The sequence below is a fragment of the Crotalus tigris genome, unplaced genomic scaffold (assembly GCF_016545835.1).
Source record: "Crotalus tigris isolate CLP2741 ecotype Arizona unplaced genomic scaffold, ASM1654583v1 scf7180000020943.996319, whole genome shotgun sequence".
Taxonomy (NCBI): Eukaryota; Metazoa; Chordata; class Lepidosauria; order Squamata; family Viperidae; genus Crotalus; species Crotalus tigris.
Window position 1 is genome coordinate 543,385 of NW_024098271.1, and position 13,661 is coordinate 557,045.

General features: G+C 37.3%; 1 protein-coding gene across 3 annotated transcripts in view; it reads left to right on the top strand.

Annotated features, from left to right (window-relative positions):
* The first annotated feature begins 2,127 nt into the window (after positions 1-2,127).
* The window catches only part of GRIK1 (glutamate ionotropic receptor kainate type subunit 1), a 154,621-nt gene continuing 143,087 nt past the window's right edge, over positions 2,128-13,661 (top strand). For all 3 annotated transcript variants that reach the window (XM_039368872.1, XM_039368876.1, XM_039368873.1), the window contains exon 1: positions 2,128-2,821. In XM_039368872.1, coding sequence (XP_039224806.1) covers positions 2,737-2,821 — 85 coding nt within the window. In that variant the 5' untranslated portion in view covers positions 2,128-2,736. The remainder of the gene's footprint in view (positions 2,822-13,661) is intronic.

Here is a 13,661-nt window from a genome sequence, read left to right on the forward strand (position 1 = left end):
TTCCTTTAATGATTTTTTTAAAATAGGTTACTATAGCTTCCTTATGGAGTCATGTTCCAAGCTTTTGATGTTTCACTGTCAAACTGCTGGCCCGCGGGCTGGATGCGTCATGATGAAATCGTGCCCACCCCATTGCTGGCAATGGAAAAAAAGTTGCGCTATGTTGCGTGACATCACATGACATCGCGAGTTTGACATGTCCTAAAGTCATATTTTCCCCCTCCCTTTTGGGGGAGAGGCATTTGCAAGAAATATTTACTCTAATGCAAACTTGGAGTAGTTTTTTAATTCAGTTTTAGAAGATCTAGAATGGTGCTTCATAGCATTTCCACGCACCACATTTTTGTGCTTTATCCTGCTCCAAACAAAGCCTGGCATAAGGATATAAGGATGATATAAGCAGAGTTCATATCCCAGAACTTCTTCCTTCCAGCTTTGTAGATGAGACTCACTTTCTTCTGAGGCACATAGATAAAAAATAAGCTTCACCGTTAGGTGAGAGATTAGCTGCTAGCAGTGATAGTTTCACAGATTATACTATAGAGCCATGGACATTTCTCACCATAAAGGCAATTTGCAAGAATAATTTGAGCTTAGTGTGTGTTCCTCTGCTTTGTTCACAAGAGTTGTGAGGAAGGCTGATTCTGAAACTGATTTTTTTAAAATGGCAAATCAAATGCTTGCATGCATAATTTTTAAGGCCACAATATGCATACTGTGTTTCCCTAAAGATAATAAACATCACGGCATTAATTTAAGTATTTAATACTTTAGATGGATACTTGCTTTTTTATTGTTCTCCATATTTAAGCAGTACAAAAAAGTGATAAAGGACAGGAGAGGGAGAGAAAAAGACCGAGTTGCACACAGCTGAATTAGTGTACACTAAGTGATCAATGACTGGATAAGTAACTATTACAGTATTTCATCATGTATTTACTTTGAAACCCTAATTTTTAAAAATGTTCTTATGTTGGAATAGTAGTGATACATATGTTTGTGTGTGTATATATGTATAGATATAGAAATAGATTTGTATATTGTTCCTGTTTCATCAATACAATTTCTATCTATGATCAAAGGGGAGCATGTGATATTTCTTTCAGTTTCCAGTCCCCTCAGAAAATTCTTGTTAACAGGTGGCTTAAACATATAATAAAAACTAAGCAAGCAAATAAAATCATTCTCAGTACAAAACAATCTACAAGTGTTTCATTTGATCCAACTCATTATTGATGGATAGACTGACATACTAAATGGTATCACTGCTTGTTGTAATAATGGTTTGGAATGCTGTGAACAGTTTGAATGAAAAGCAGAATTGCCTGTTTGTAAATATTTATCAAAATATCCTTGAAGCAATGGCTTTAGGAGCCAGTGGATTCTTTAGGTGTATTGGTCTACTAGCTGTCAGTTCAGATCCTGAATTCAGATGCTGTCCTATATAGTTTTAAAAACACTTTAATGATACTTTATTGAATATACTACAGTATAATGTGTTTATTCTTTTATACTTTATTGGAAAACACATTTGAGATGTGCAGAAATTTCATTCACTTTTCTTCCCTCAGCGATTAGCCCAAAGTTGTGATTATTTGACAAAGGAACTCTGTTATGATATAAAAATTCCATTCTATGAAGAGAAAAAAAAACTGTTAGGAGAGGGCATCTTCTCCCACTGTGTCCCCAGTTTTTTTTAAAGCACCCTAACAATAAGCGGGAGTGACATATGATCCTACTTTACCTCATCCCCAATAACTATCACGGTTTCCTGGAGTCAGTCTTTCCCGTCTCAGGGGTCGGAAATTCAATCTGAAGATGCTCAAATCTCCTCCGAATGATGGTCTCTGAAATAGTCCCGTATTATGTTCCTTTGGGCAAATCTCAGCCTAAGACCCAGCAACAGAATCTCTAAGTAAACTCTATGCTTTTAACAGAGGCTTGGTGAGACGATAAATGTAATGTGTGCGTGAGTGAGTGCGTGCGTGAGTGTGTGTGTGTGTGTGTGTGTGTGTGTGTGTGTGTGTGTGTATACGCGGCGTGAGATGCTCCCAGGCGGGCTGACGTCACCAGAGGGGCTTCATTCATTCTTCTCCAGCTGACCAGCTGCGAGTTGACCGGGTTCCTTTAACCGTGCCGGAGAGGAGAGCCAGCCCCGGAGACAGCGGCGACCCAATCAGTTCTAGATCCACGAGGGAGAAAGTAGCTGAGGAAAGGGGCGCGGGGGTTGGGAGAAGGCATGGGACGGGCTCCCAGGAGCGGCTGCTCGGATTTGCCGTGAGAACTCGCCTCCTGCCTCTTCGCTTCCCTCGTTTGGTCGTTGAGCGGCAGGTAGAAAGCGGGAGCCACGCCGGGCATTCCGAGAGGCAACTTTCGCCTCGAATGAGTCGCTGCCCTAGACTCGAAGAGACCCTCTGCAATCCCTCTCGCCTGGCTGGGACGCCGGCGGGAGTGATGGGCTGAAGGAAGGAGGGGTACAGGCGCTCACTCTCACCAGAGGGGAGAGAGAGAGAGAGAGAGAGAGAGGGAAAGAGGGAGGGAAGGAGGGAGAGGGGGAGAAAGAGAGAGAGGGAGAAGGAATTAAAGGAAAACATGAGGGGCCGCCAACCAGCCCGAGTCCGAGCAGCGAATGTCTAAGCGGGGGAAAGAAATGTGGCCGAGAGGCTGAAGCATGCACCCAGCTAGAGCGTGAAGAAAGCGGGGAGAACCCTTTGCGAGAAGCCCGGGGACTCCGCCATGGAAGCCAGCAGGAGGTTCTTGTTTCTCCTCCTTTACCTTCGCCTGGGCGTCCTTCAGACTTCCCAGCAAGTGCTCAGGATCGGTGAGTCCCATAAGGGGCAGGGAGGATTCGTGAATGTGTGAAGGGGGATTTTTCTGGTGGTTTTGGTTAGGCTGCTATATCCGTCTGGAAACATTTTGTTTCCCCCTGAAGACAAGCACCAGGAGGGCAAGCTTCAGTTGTCTGTTTTGCTGTCTTATGTTGCCCACAGGGTAGAAGGATTGGGTCCACTCCAGCTTGGCCACAGGCACTTTGCGCTAAAGAAATACTAAACAGGAAACTGAATCTTTCTCTTTTTCCCTGGATATAGACCAAGCTCTCAGACACTCCTTGCTTGTTATAATTGCTCGCACTGGACTGCAGTGTGACTCCCTGGGCAGGCTACTAATCCAAGGATGAAGCAGAGGCTGGCTCAGGCCAGCAGAGAGTGCACACTTGACCTTTTGCCCAGGGATGGCTGCCCAGGTCTCTCTTACCCAGGAGTTTTGTTTCAGTGGCTGATTGCCTCCCAGAGTGGTTTTGTTTCTCATTATTATTATTCAGTTACTCAGAAGCTCAGAAACAGTTGGCTGGCAGACTTAGCAAAGGAAGTTTCTTTCTGTGTGTGTTGTGTATGTATACATGTCTCTGTGGGTGCCCATGTACAAGCATTTTTTCCCTCTTTAAAAGAATCTTTGGATTTCTCCTCACCAAACCTTTAAAAAGTATCTCTGAAGTTGTCAACCAATCTTTGGATACATCCTGTGTGAGATCCTTTGCTTGTGCTTTCCAAGGAGAGGGAGGGAGGGAGGGAGGGAGGGAGGGAGGGAGGGAGAGAGAGAGAGAGAGAGAGAGAGAGAGAGAGAGAGAGAGAGAGAGAGAGAGAGAGAGTTCATTCTCTTTAAATTTATGTTCCCAACTCGGAGCCCTTCAGAGGTATCTTATGAGATTACAATTCTCATTATTCCTGCCAGCAACACCAGGGGCAGAGTAATTCAAACATCTGAAATGCACCAGACTGGGAAAGCTGCTCTGTGCTAATTCAAAACAAATATTGAGTGCCATCTGTTTAACCGTTCTTCACTTCGAAGTCACCAAGAACCAGCCATTTCCCTTTGGCCATGTCAATATTTATATTTGCTTTTTGAAGATGCCAGCTTCAGGAAACAACCTAGAAACCAGAACTATGAATGAACAATGTAATAACTAGAATATTAAAATAACTTTCTGACTGGTATGAGATGTTAGCATGGTCATTTGAAAATTATGAATCAGAAATGGCTACAGAACCTATTCTTTGAGACTGAAAGAGCTAGAGTTGAAATATAAAGAGATTGTCAATTGCCATACTGTTAAATTGAAAGGCAATTATACATTATCTTGATTCCTTACCTTGTTACGTGTCCTCCTTAGCATGAATATGCCACTGTACGGTTGAAAAAAAGAGCAAACTTTGCTCCATGGAAACCCAACAAAGTTTACAGAGAGGGATTCTTTCTACAGTGAGCTTCTTGGGTCAACAAGACAGTGAAAAGTTATCAAAAATGAACGTAGAAAATCAAGTGGGCACTAGGAAATTACAAAAAGGGAAGCCAACTTTCTAAATTCTGTTTGTTTGAACTGACTGACTTGTAAATATAGTAGACTAATGGTCTGCAAACCTGACCTAGGTATCTTACTATATAATTTAAATGGCTGTAAAGCTACATCTGAAAAAGTTGTTCTCAGGGACTGTGATAAATTCAGTGAAAAGATGTGAATTCTTGATGAAGTTAAGGAGAAATGAGAGTATTGGATAGTGAGCAGACAAATAAGTTTACCAATAAAAGAGAATATTTGTACCTCAGGGTTGAAATGAGAGGTCTTTGGTGCTCCCTGAGTTTGGTTGTTTCTTGCAGACATTTTATCACCAAACTGGGTAACATGTGTGAGTAATGAGACATCTGCAAGAAAACAGCCAAGCTCAGAGAGCACCAAGGACCCCTCATAAATAATTTTAGTGTTGTAATCATGGATCATAACACAGTGATGTAGCATAAAATACAATAAAGGAATATCACAATAAAATAGAATAGGAAAATAAGTGTGAGGTACGAAGAAACAGCCAGGTTGGGATAGTGTTTTAAGGATCAGGCTAGAAACTGGACAGAAACTACGGGCCAGTCACTCTCTCTTGATCTAGGAAGGAGACAATTGCAAACCACTTTTGAAATCTTGCCAAAAATAATGGTAAGAACTTGCCCAAATAGTCAACAAATCAGTCAACACTGATCTGAAGGAGCTTGTATGTATGTATGTATGTTTGTGTGAGTGCCTGTGTGCACATGTGTACACAGAAGTTAAAACAAGATACAATAAGGCCAGAGCTATTATGTTTTTTAAGACCTTTAAAAATTCTTTGAGTTTAAATGATGATACAAGTAGCAACCTGAGTACTAACAGTTGAAAAATTTGAATATTACATATTTAAGTCTTGGAATATATGATCTCTTTTTTGCCCTATAAGCTATAAAAAATATTTGTCTTCCTTTCTAAATAGTTTTTAGACATATTGGGGCTGGAGAAAAACATCAATATGCCAGAACTGTATGCATAAATATATATCATTTTCATATCTTTTAACCTTGACTACAGTGGATAATATGAAAGACATTCAGAAAAATTTAAATTATAAAAATGGCTCTAAAATTAATACTGAAGTGCTTTTACAACTAACCTCAATTATGAAAATACTTGTGCAGTTACTTTCATGATATTGCCAGTAAGCCAATGAACTTCTTTGTATAATTAAACTAAAGGTTGATGTGCAATAATAATTCATGAAGCTTTGTATGACCTGCTTTAGAAATTACTCCAGGAAGAGTTAATGTTATAGCACCTGAACTACTTATATTTATTTATTGCACAAAAATTGCTATGGAGATTTTTTCTGATTATTTAACATGAAAATGGCAGGTCAGAAGCTCAGCAATCTACTTCTTGCTAAATTGCAGAGCTTCATTGGAGAGTAGTTATACAGTAGCTATTCTTAGAGAGCAGCAGGTTCTTGTTATCCTTGAAATCCATGTTCTTTATCTCTGGGGAAAAACACATCAGACTCTTTTTGATTCTTACAGTCTAAAAAAAGATTGCCTAGTCTTAACGGTAAAAATGGCTGTATTTGAACAAAAGGCAAAGTTTTATTATTTTTCAATTGATTATTTTTTGCAGTGTTTGTGTCCATTAGTTTGAAATCTCTCTCATACTAATTCAGCCTCGTATACGTGCACTCTCTCTCTCACACACACTCATATATATAAGGGAGCTGATGGATTGGTTGTTGAAGGATCCTATGAAATAAAGAAATAAGATGCTATTTAAAAAAGCAGGAGGCCTTTTTAACTACCGTATTTTCCAGTGTATAAGACGACCCCTGACTTCGGACAAGATTTGCGTGGTTAGAAAGTCGTCTTATACACTGGAAAATATGGTATTTTCTGGCGTATAAGATGACTTGGCGTATAAGATGACCCCTGACTTCGGAGAAGATTTGCATGGTTTAGAAAGTCGTCTTATACACCGGAAAATACGGTATATAAGATGAATGGGGGGATTCTCTTTTCCACGGTTGCTATTCTGCAGCTAATATTTAAGATATGTGTGATTCAGAAGGTATAACAGATAGTCCTCGACTTATAACCATTTGTTTAATGATCATTCAAAGTTACAACATTACTGAACAAAGTGACTTATCAGTTTTCACACTTATGACCATTTCAGCATCCCCACAAGTCATGTGATCAAACCTTGGGTCCTTGGCAACCGGCATGTATTTATGATGGCTGCAGTGTCCCGGGGTCCCGGGATGTAATTTGCAACTTTTGTAGGGAGCTTCTGACAAGAAAAGTCACTTCATGACCGCATGACTCACTTAAAAATTTCAGCGATTTGCTTAAGAACCATGGAAAAAAAGTCATAAAATGGGGCATGATGCATTTAACACCTGTCTTGCTTAGCAATAGAAATGTTGGACTTAATTGTGCTCCTAGGTTCAGGACTATAAACTATCAAAAGTAGCTGCTGTTGATAGATTAATCAGCCATAAGAAGGAATGGGTTGTCACATTGTCAGCAAAGACTTCTGCCAGTTTGGTAAATGTCTTAAGCAAAAGAAGATAAGAAAGAAGAAAGAAAATGTAGAATTCACATGTTTAGGATCCTGGAGTGCACCTGCAACTACACAAAGTGAAATCTAATCAGAACCAAAAATGACAGTTCTGCTTATACTGCAGACATGTAATTTGGGTGATGATTTTTTTTTTATGAACAGAAGAATTTGGCTTAGCTAATGATGTATATCTTTGGCATATATAAATGAATTTCTTTTGCATCTCTTCTATAAAGTAGAGATGGAAATTACCTGGTTTCCATTTCCAGCTAGCTAGTTCAAACTAAAGCATCCAATTTTAAATTATAGCTTTCAATTGTAGCTTCTCTGAATAAAATCAAGATGTGCTTTCTGATATTATCTAATTTATTTACATTATGTGTAACTAATGTCAGTCCTATTTTAGATACAGTGACAAGTTCCAGATCTTGTGACCATGTAAAACTTGGTTAAACTCCTTTTCTTCCTAACCTCATTGTATTCAAAGAAATATGAATTAAAACATATTCCAATACAGTGTTTGATATGCTTATACAGCATGGGAGTATAGATGGTGGGAAGTGCAGTTGCTTTATTACAGGGACTGGCAAAGCCCAGGAAAAGATTACTTGGTTTTGGTGACCTTCAATGTCTTAATAACAGAGAGCAGCTGTGACAAAAAAGAAAGAAAACATTTTGGGTTATCTACAAAGTGAGAATTATAAACTCTAAAAAAAAAATAATTGACCTTTCTGGATTACAAATACCAACTCAATTGTGACTCTAAAGCTGTTTGCTGAGAAAGGAAAACCCTGATTTTTAGCAATGGAAAACCAGAGAACTGCAGAAAGAATATACCAAGAAAAAACAAATACTTTCCAGAAGGAGATCTATGCTATGTTGCAACTAATCCAAATAACAATGATCTCAAACCACGAGGAAATTAAAAATAACTTTGAAAATATAAATGAACACATCTCCAATTTAACTTTACAACAGAAAAATTCTCAGAAAATAAAAACAGAGAGTGAACAGAAAAAACAGACAACTGAATATGAAACAGAGGGGAGAGATTTCAAGATGGAACTTAACAATAGAAGAAAGTATGACTTAACTCAGATGGAAAAAACTTACAGGAAATACTGGACATGGAAAAGGTAACCTATACCCTAAGATTACAAAATAATTTTGTAATAAATTTGAGGATAAGAAAAAAGATTTGACAAAATTGATTCTGCCAGGAGAACTATGAGAACTTGAGAGACAAAAAAAATGATAAATAAAATCAAGAAAGAAAGGAAAAGATTCTCAATGAATACGAAGGGGCGAAATCTTCCTGTAAAAACATCTTACCTGTTTTGCCTTTTGTACCTGCAACAACACTTTTAAGATTATGGAAAGATTCTTTGATTCAGCAAAGCATATTGGTTAGGAAAAATGTTTGGCAAAAAAAAAAAAAAGGCTAAAGTGAGAATTAAGAAATTAGATGATGGGATTTACCAGAAGGAATATTTAAAAATTAAACATCTGTTTGAATATGGTTAAAGAAATAGAACAATTTTGGATATAAATGAAGATTAAGAGGGATGAACCCCTCAAGTAACATAGTATTTTTTCTTTCTTTCTTTCTTCCTTTGTATTTTGTTTTTTGACATGAGAAATATAAAAATGTTTATATAAAGGAAATATTTTCTCTGTTTTGTTTTGTTTTTCTTTTTTTAAGATATGAGAAACATAAAAGTGTTGGGATGGCTTGTATGAGAAAAAAGACTTAAATACTTAAGTGTAACTAATTTTGAGAAAATCTTAACCAGTAAGAATGCTTTGAATATTGTGGGGAAAACAAATTTAAATAAGAATTCTGTAAACAGGATCTATGATGAGGCAATTAGAAAAGAAACTTTATATTGATGTGGTTATTATTTTCAGAAACATGAGAAAAATGTCTATATTTAATTGTCATTTATTCAAATAATAAGAACTGTATTAATTTAAGGTTGGCAAAAGAGAATATTATTGGAAGAAGAGAAAATCAAGCAAAGCCATTATATGGACTATAGAAATTAATTGTTATTGATTGTTTTTTAAATACTAACCCAGACAACATGCTGTTTGTCAAATATTAAGGTGATTATGTTAAAAATTAATAAAACATTTTTTAAAAAAGAACTTCTGACTTCAAGCATAGCTCTTTTGAGATCTCTTGTCTTCTGTCTCCCCATATTTCATCCTGTTTCTAGCAAACAGGATCAGTGAATAGAAAATATATGTAGACTAAGGATAGCAAATTCTTTTTTTTTTTTGTAACAAGATTTATTAATTTTTCAATTTTTACATCAAAGTGCTTGGGAAACAACGTGGGGATGGGTAATCAATTATCCAAAAACAAAGTCATGCATGTATAGCTCAGGATAACTCCTTAAAGGTTCCCTCTCTATTTCCCTCAATTGATATAACATATTCAAATTAATACATTTCTAAATAAAATTCAATCAATAAATAAAATTATCAATAACATTTTACCTATACAAGTCCAAATCCTGTTTTAAGCTTTACTAAGTTTCAATTACCATATTCCAATTTACCCTTAAATAAGCATATTGTTAATACTTCGGGTATCCCTAATTTCCCTTGTTTCCTAACATAATAATTATGTCTAAAATAAGCATATTATTCCAACAATTACATTCTTACATTTCTCAAATATATTCTCTTTCTTATTCTAATAATTCCTCATTTATTAATACCATGTCTTCTATTGTCACCATCCATTTCCTTGTTCTCATTCCATTAGAAAGTGATTATCATACCTAAAATAAACATATTATTCCAAAAGATACATTCTTACTCTATTTCACATATAGATTCTATTTCTTATCCTAATAGCTCCTCATTTAAAACCTTTTTCATATTACAATTCCAAACTATAATCTGACCAATAATTTTCATCTCAGTTGTAGATCTAAGTCTTAAACATTGAATCAGTCCATATCTCTAAAAAGCCTTTTTAACCCATTAAGTACAATTTTAGATCCCACTTTTAACTCTAGCTTTCTTTTTGTGCCAAGCAGGTTTCCATAACAGAACCTCTATATCAACAGCTGTCTCCCTTCATTCCTTGAGATATCATTTGAATCCAGCAAGAGCATCCCATTATCAATTTTAAGAAGCTGGCTCCTTTGTAGTTATTCCATTGTTGCCCTAAAAATTCAAATCTTAATGTTTGGTTAAGCTGAGTAGCACAATCGGTTATGTCCAATGTTGCAATTGGTAATTGGTTGTCAAAGTTGTCACAGTTCTCAATAAATCATCTTTGAAAATCAATTCCTGTCGCTTTTGAAGTTGCATATGATTTAACTGAAGTCATTCTTTGATCATCAAAAATCTCAGTGGGTTGTATGTAGGATAGTGTAAAGTTCTCTTTGGTGTTGGTTTGTTCCTCTTCTGTTGTTTTTTGGCCTATAGAATAATCAATTGGAGTCTGGAAATCAGTTTGCAGTTTTGGAGCAACATCTTTGGCTTCCATTCTGGAATTCATTTGCTCAGTAACTTGAAAATTTTTTTCCAATATGAGTTTATAATTAAGATGTGGATAAGGTTCCTCCATCTCATTGAGTTGTACATAGTGATGCATAGAGGCCTCTTGAATGTTGATCTGTTCCTCCCCTACTATTCCTTGGTCTGTAAGTTGATAAGTTAAAGTTTGAAATTTGATTTGTAGTTCTAGAATAACTTCTTTCATTCTGGAGTCTATTTGCTCAGTGGCTTCAAGATTTTTTTCCAGTATGAGCTTATAGTTAAGTTGTGGGTAAGGTTCCTCCATTTCAGTGGTGATTAAAAATAGTCCTTTAATCTTTTAGTGAAGGCTATATTTAATAACAGCCAACCAGTATCCACCTCCACAATTTCTAACAGTTAGTTTCACCACCCAGCTGTTTCAGCTTCTTTATCTTTTCCCTTTTATGGTAATTTGAAGGTCAAAGCCAAGCTCAACATCAAAGAAAGAAGAAAAAGCAATTGCAGTGTCAGACGTCACCACAAGATGTCCCCAGTAGGTTATAGAATCTTTTTTCAGATGCCAATAAAGTTTTTTTTTCAGTTAAATGGATAGAAGAAACAATATTCTTCAAGTAAATAGAATAATAAAATTCTACAATAGGATTTTTTCGGGACCCCAGAGTATCCAAAAGTAAAAATAGTCATTAAAGTTAATTATTCTTTCTTCTTGTTCCAAAGCAGTGAAATGATTCCAAGGGAGCTTTTCACAGGAGTAGATAGGGTAGAGAAGGGGAGGAAAGGGTCTCACCCAGATCTTCCATGGTGGTTCTTTAAGCTTAGATGTTCTTGTGACTTTCGGTTGGTGCGGCTAAGTGATCGGCCATATTAATGGCTGATCTTTTGTCTGTCAGCCCTAAGGAGCTGCCTCGGACCACGGAAAGAGCTGCCACCCTTTTGCAGTCAGACGAGGGTCTTCATCAATGGTGGTCGCCCCTCCAAGGCAACTTTTGACCCTATTCAGGGTCTACTGATGAAGGGAAACCTGCCAGTGAAGAAATAACTCTCTCTGAATGACCACCAGCACCACGATCCAGAACTGGAAGTCAGGGTAGCAAATTCTATCCTCAGTGTTGGGCTATCTCTGTCCACATCTGCCAAGGCTAATATTATTTATGTTCAGTTGAGAGTTTGTCAATATTAGTAACAGTATTGTCAAACACTAGTACAGTAGCAGTGGATACACTGTCATCAGACACTTTCATTTGCCACTGGTAAAGGTGATAACTATGCCCATAGTAGTTGAGTTATTGGATAGTCTAAGTGATAAACCTTCTTTTGTGCAGAACATAGTTCTATGCCTTCAAAGACACATGTATATCAGAATCAATCCAGTACACATTTATGAGAACAACAACAACTTTATTGTCACTTTGAATGTACACCAACTGGCATACATCAAAATGAAATTTCATTGCATACAGCTGTCAAAGGGTTACTACCTCTGATATAACTCCTTGTTTGTGGCCAGCTCAAGTTTCAGAATGACCATTTTAGTCTCTAGGGAACGAATGATGGCAAACAGGACAGATGGAAATGGAGCTCCATGTGGATTAGCCCTCAAGTTAGCTTGTATTCCTGCATGACAACTTTGCCTCCTTTCCTTTTTCTGATCCTGTCTCTTCCACCTTTTCCTTAAAGGGGCCTCACTCCTTTTTGCCCCTGGAGCATGCTGCCGCTGCCTCCAATTCCTCCAAAAGCCTCTCTCTCTTCTTCTAGGCTTGCTGACAGCCTCATCCAGTTCCTTTGCTCCATAAGCCCCGGGACCTCTCCTCCTCTGCCTTCTTCAGAAACAGCCCTGATTTGCAATAGAATCTGTCACTGTGCCAGCAGTCAGATCTTGCTGCTGGCAGAATAATTTCAAACAGCGCAAATGACTTTTAACGGTCTCACCAACAGTTCCGAAACAGCTAAAAACTCGCCATACCAGCAAAGATTGTCAGTCATATGTTACCTTAGTCCCACCATGTTGCTCAAACACATTAAAACCTTCCCAATCATATGGCCTATATCCCTTATATCCCTCCAAAAACTTTTCACCTTCAAGAACCAAAGCAGCCACAGTCGATCCAGCGCTGCCGTCTTACAATGATCCATATATACTTTACTTAAGGTTTGGTTGAGCCTTTCTAGATGTCCGAATGATAATATTTGAGAATGAGTTCTTAGAGTCACTCATTCTAGCTGATAAAATGATCACTTCTTGGAATAAATCTCTGTTCAAATCTTTCAGCATCTTTACTTAATAAAACAATCCTTCACTGGAGAAATCATCTCTGAATACAATGGAAATTTGACTGTAGTCGGATTTAGAAAGTAAATCCAATTGAAAATTGTAGAAGATAAAGGTGCTAGAACTACATATGTAAGGTTTTCATGGTACTAAAAATAAGTGTCAGTCCTTACCCTATAGTTATATAGTTTAGAACAGGGGTCCCCAACCCCCGCTCTCTGGATCGGCACCAGGCCGTGACATACCAGCAACCGGGCCATGCAAACAAGTGAAGCTCCATCTGCTGGATGCAGGCAGCACACGAAGCCACGCCCCCTCTGGTCCACGGAAAAATCTTTCTCCACAGAACTGGTCCCTGGTGCCTAAAAGGTTGGGGGCCTCTGGTTTAGGGGACACAAACTACTTTGATTATCCCAAAGCTATATAGAATGTGTTTAACTATTAACACATTTGCAAGAAGTAGAATGCCTAGTTGTGGAATAAGTATCCACTTGGAAAAATGCATTTTTCTAGCTTCTATTCATATCAAATGGTGCTTGCTTAGCTAAAGGAAAGAAAGAAAATTACACAGGAATACTGATAAATAAAAAGAGTATGGCATTTTTATTATATAATATTTTGATTTCAGCAAGCATCTGACTTATTATTATTTCCAAGTACATTGAACAAAGGCTTTCTTTGATAGATGAGTTTACAATGCAATTGCCAGCAATAACATATATTTTGTCTACATAACTATATGCCCACAGATATTCAAGGATATTACAAAAAAACAAAAACAAAATTCATGCACCCAATACATTTGATTTAGCATTAAGCAATTTTCATTTTTGTTCATGGCAGAAAAAGCATTAAGATGTTATCATTTGCATGCTATGATATTTCAAGGAAATAGACTGGGATACAATTCTATTTATTTTCTAAATACAAAAAGTTTTTTATGTAAAATATGGATGTGCACAGATTCACTGGTCATCCTGAGGTTCTGAT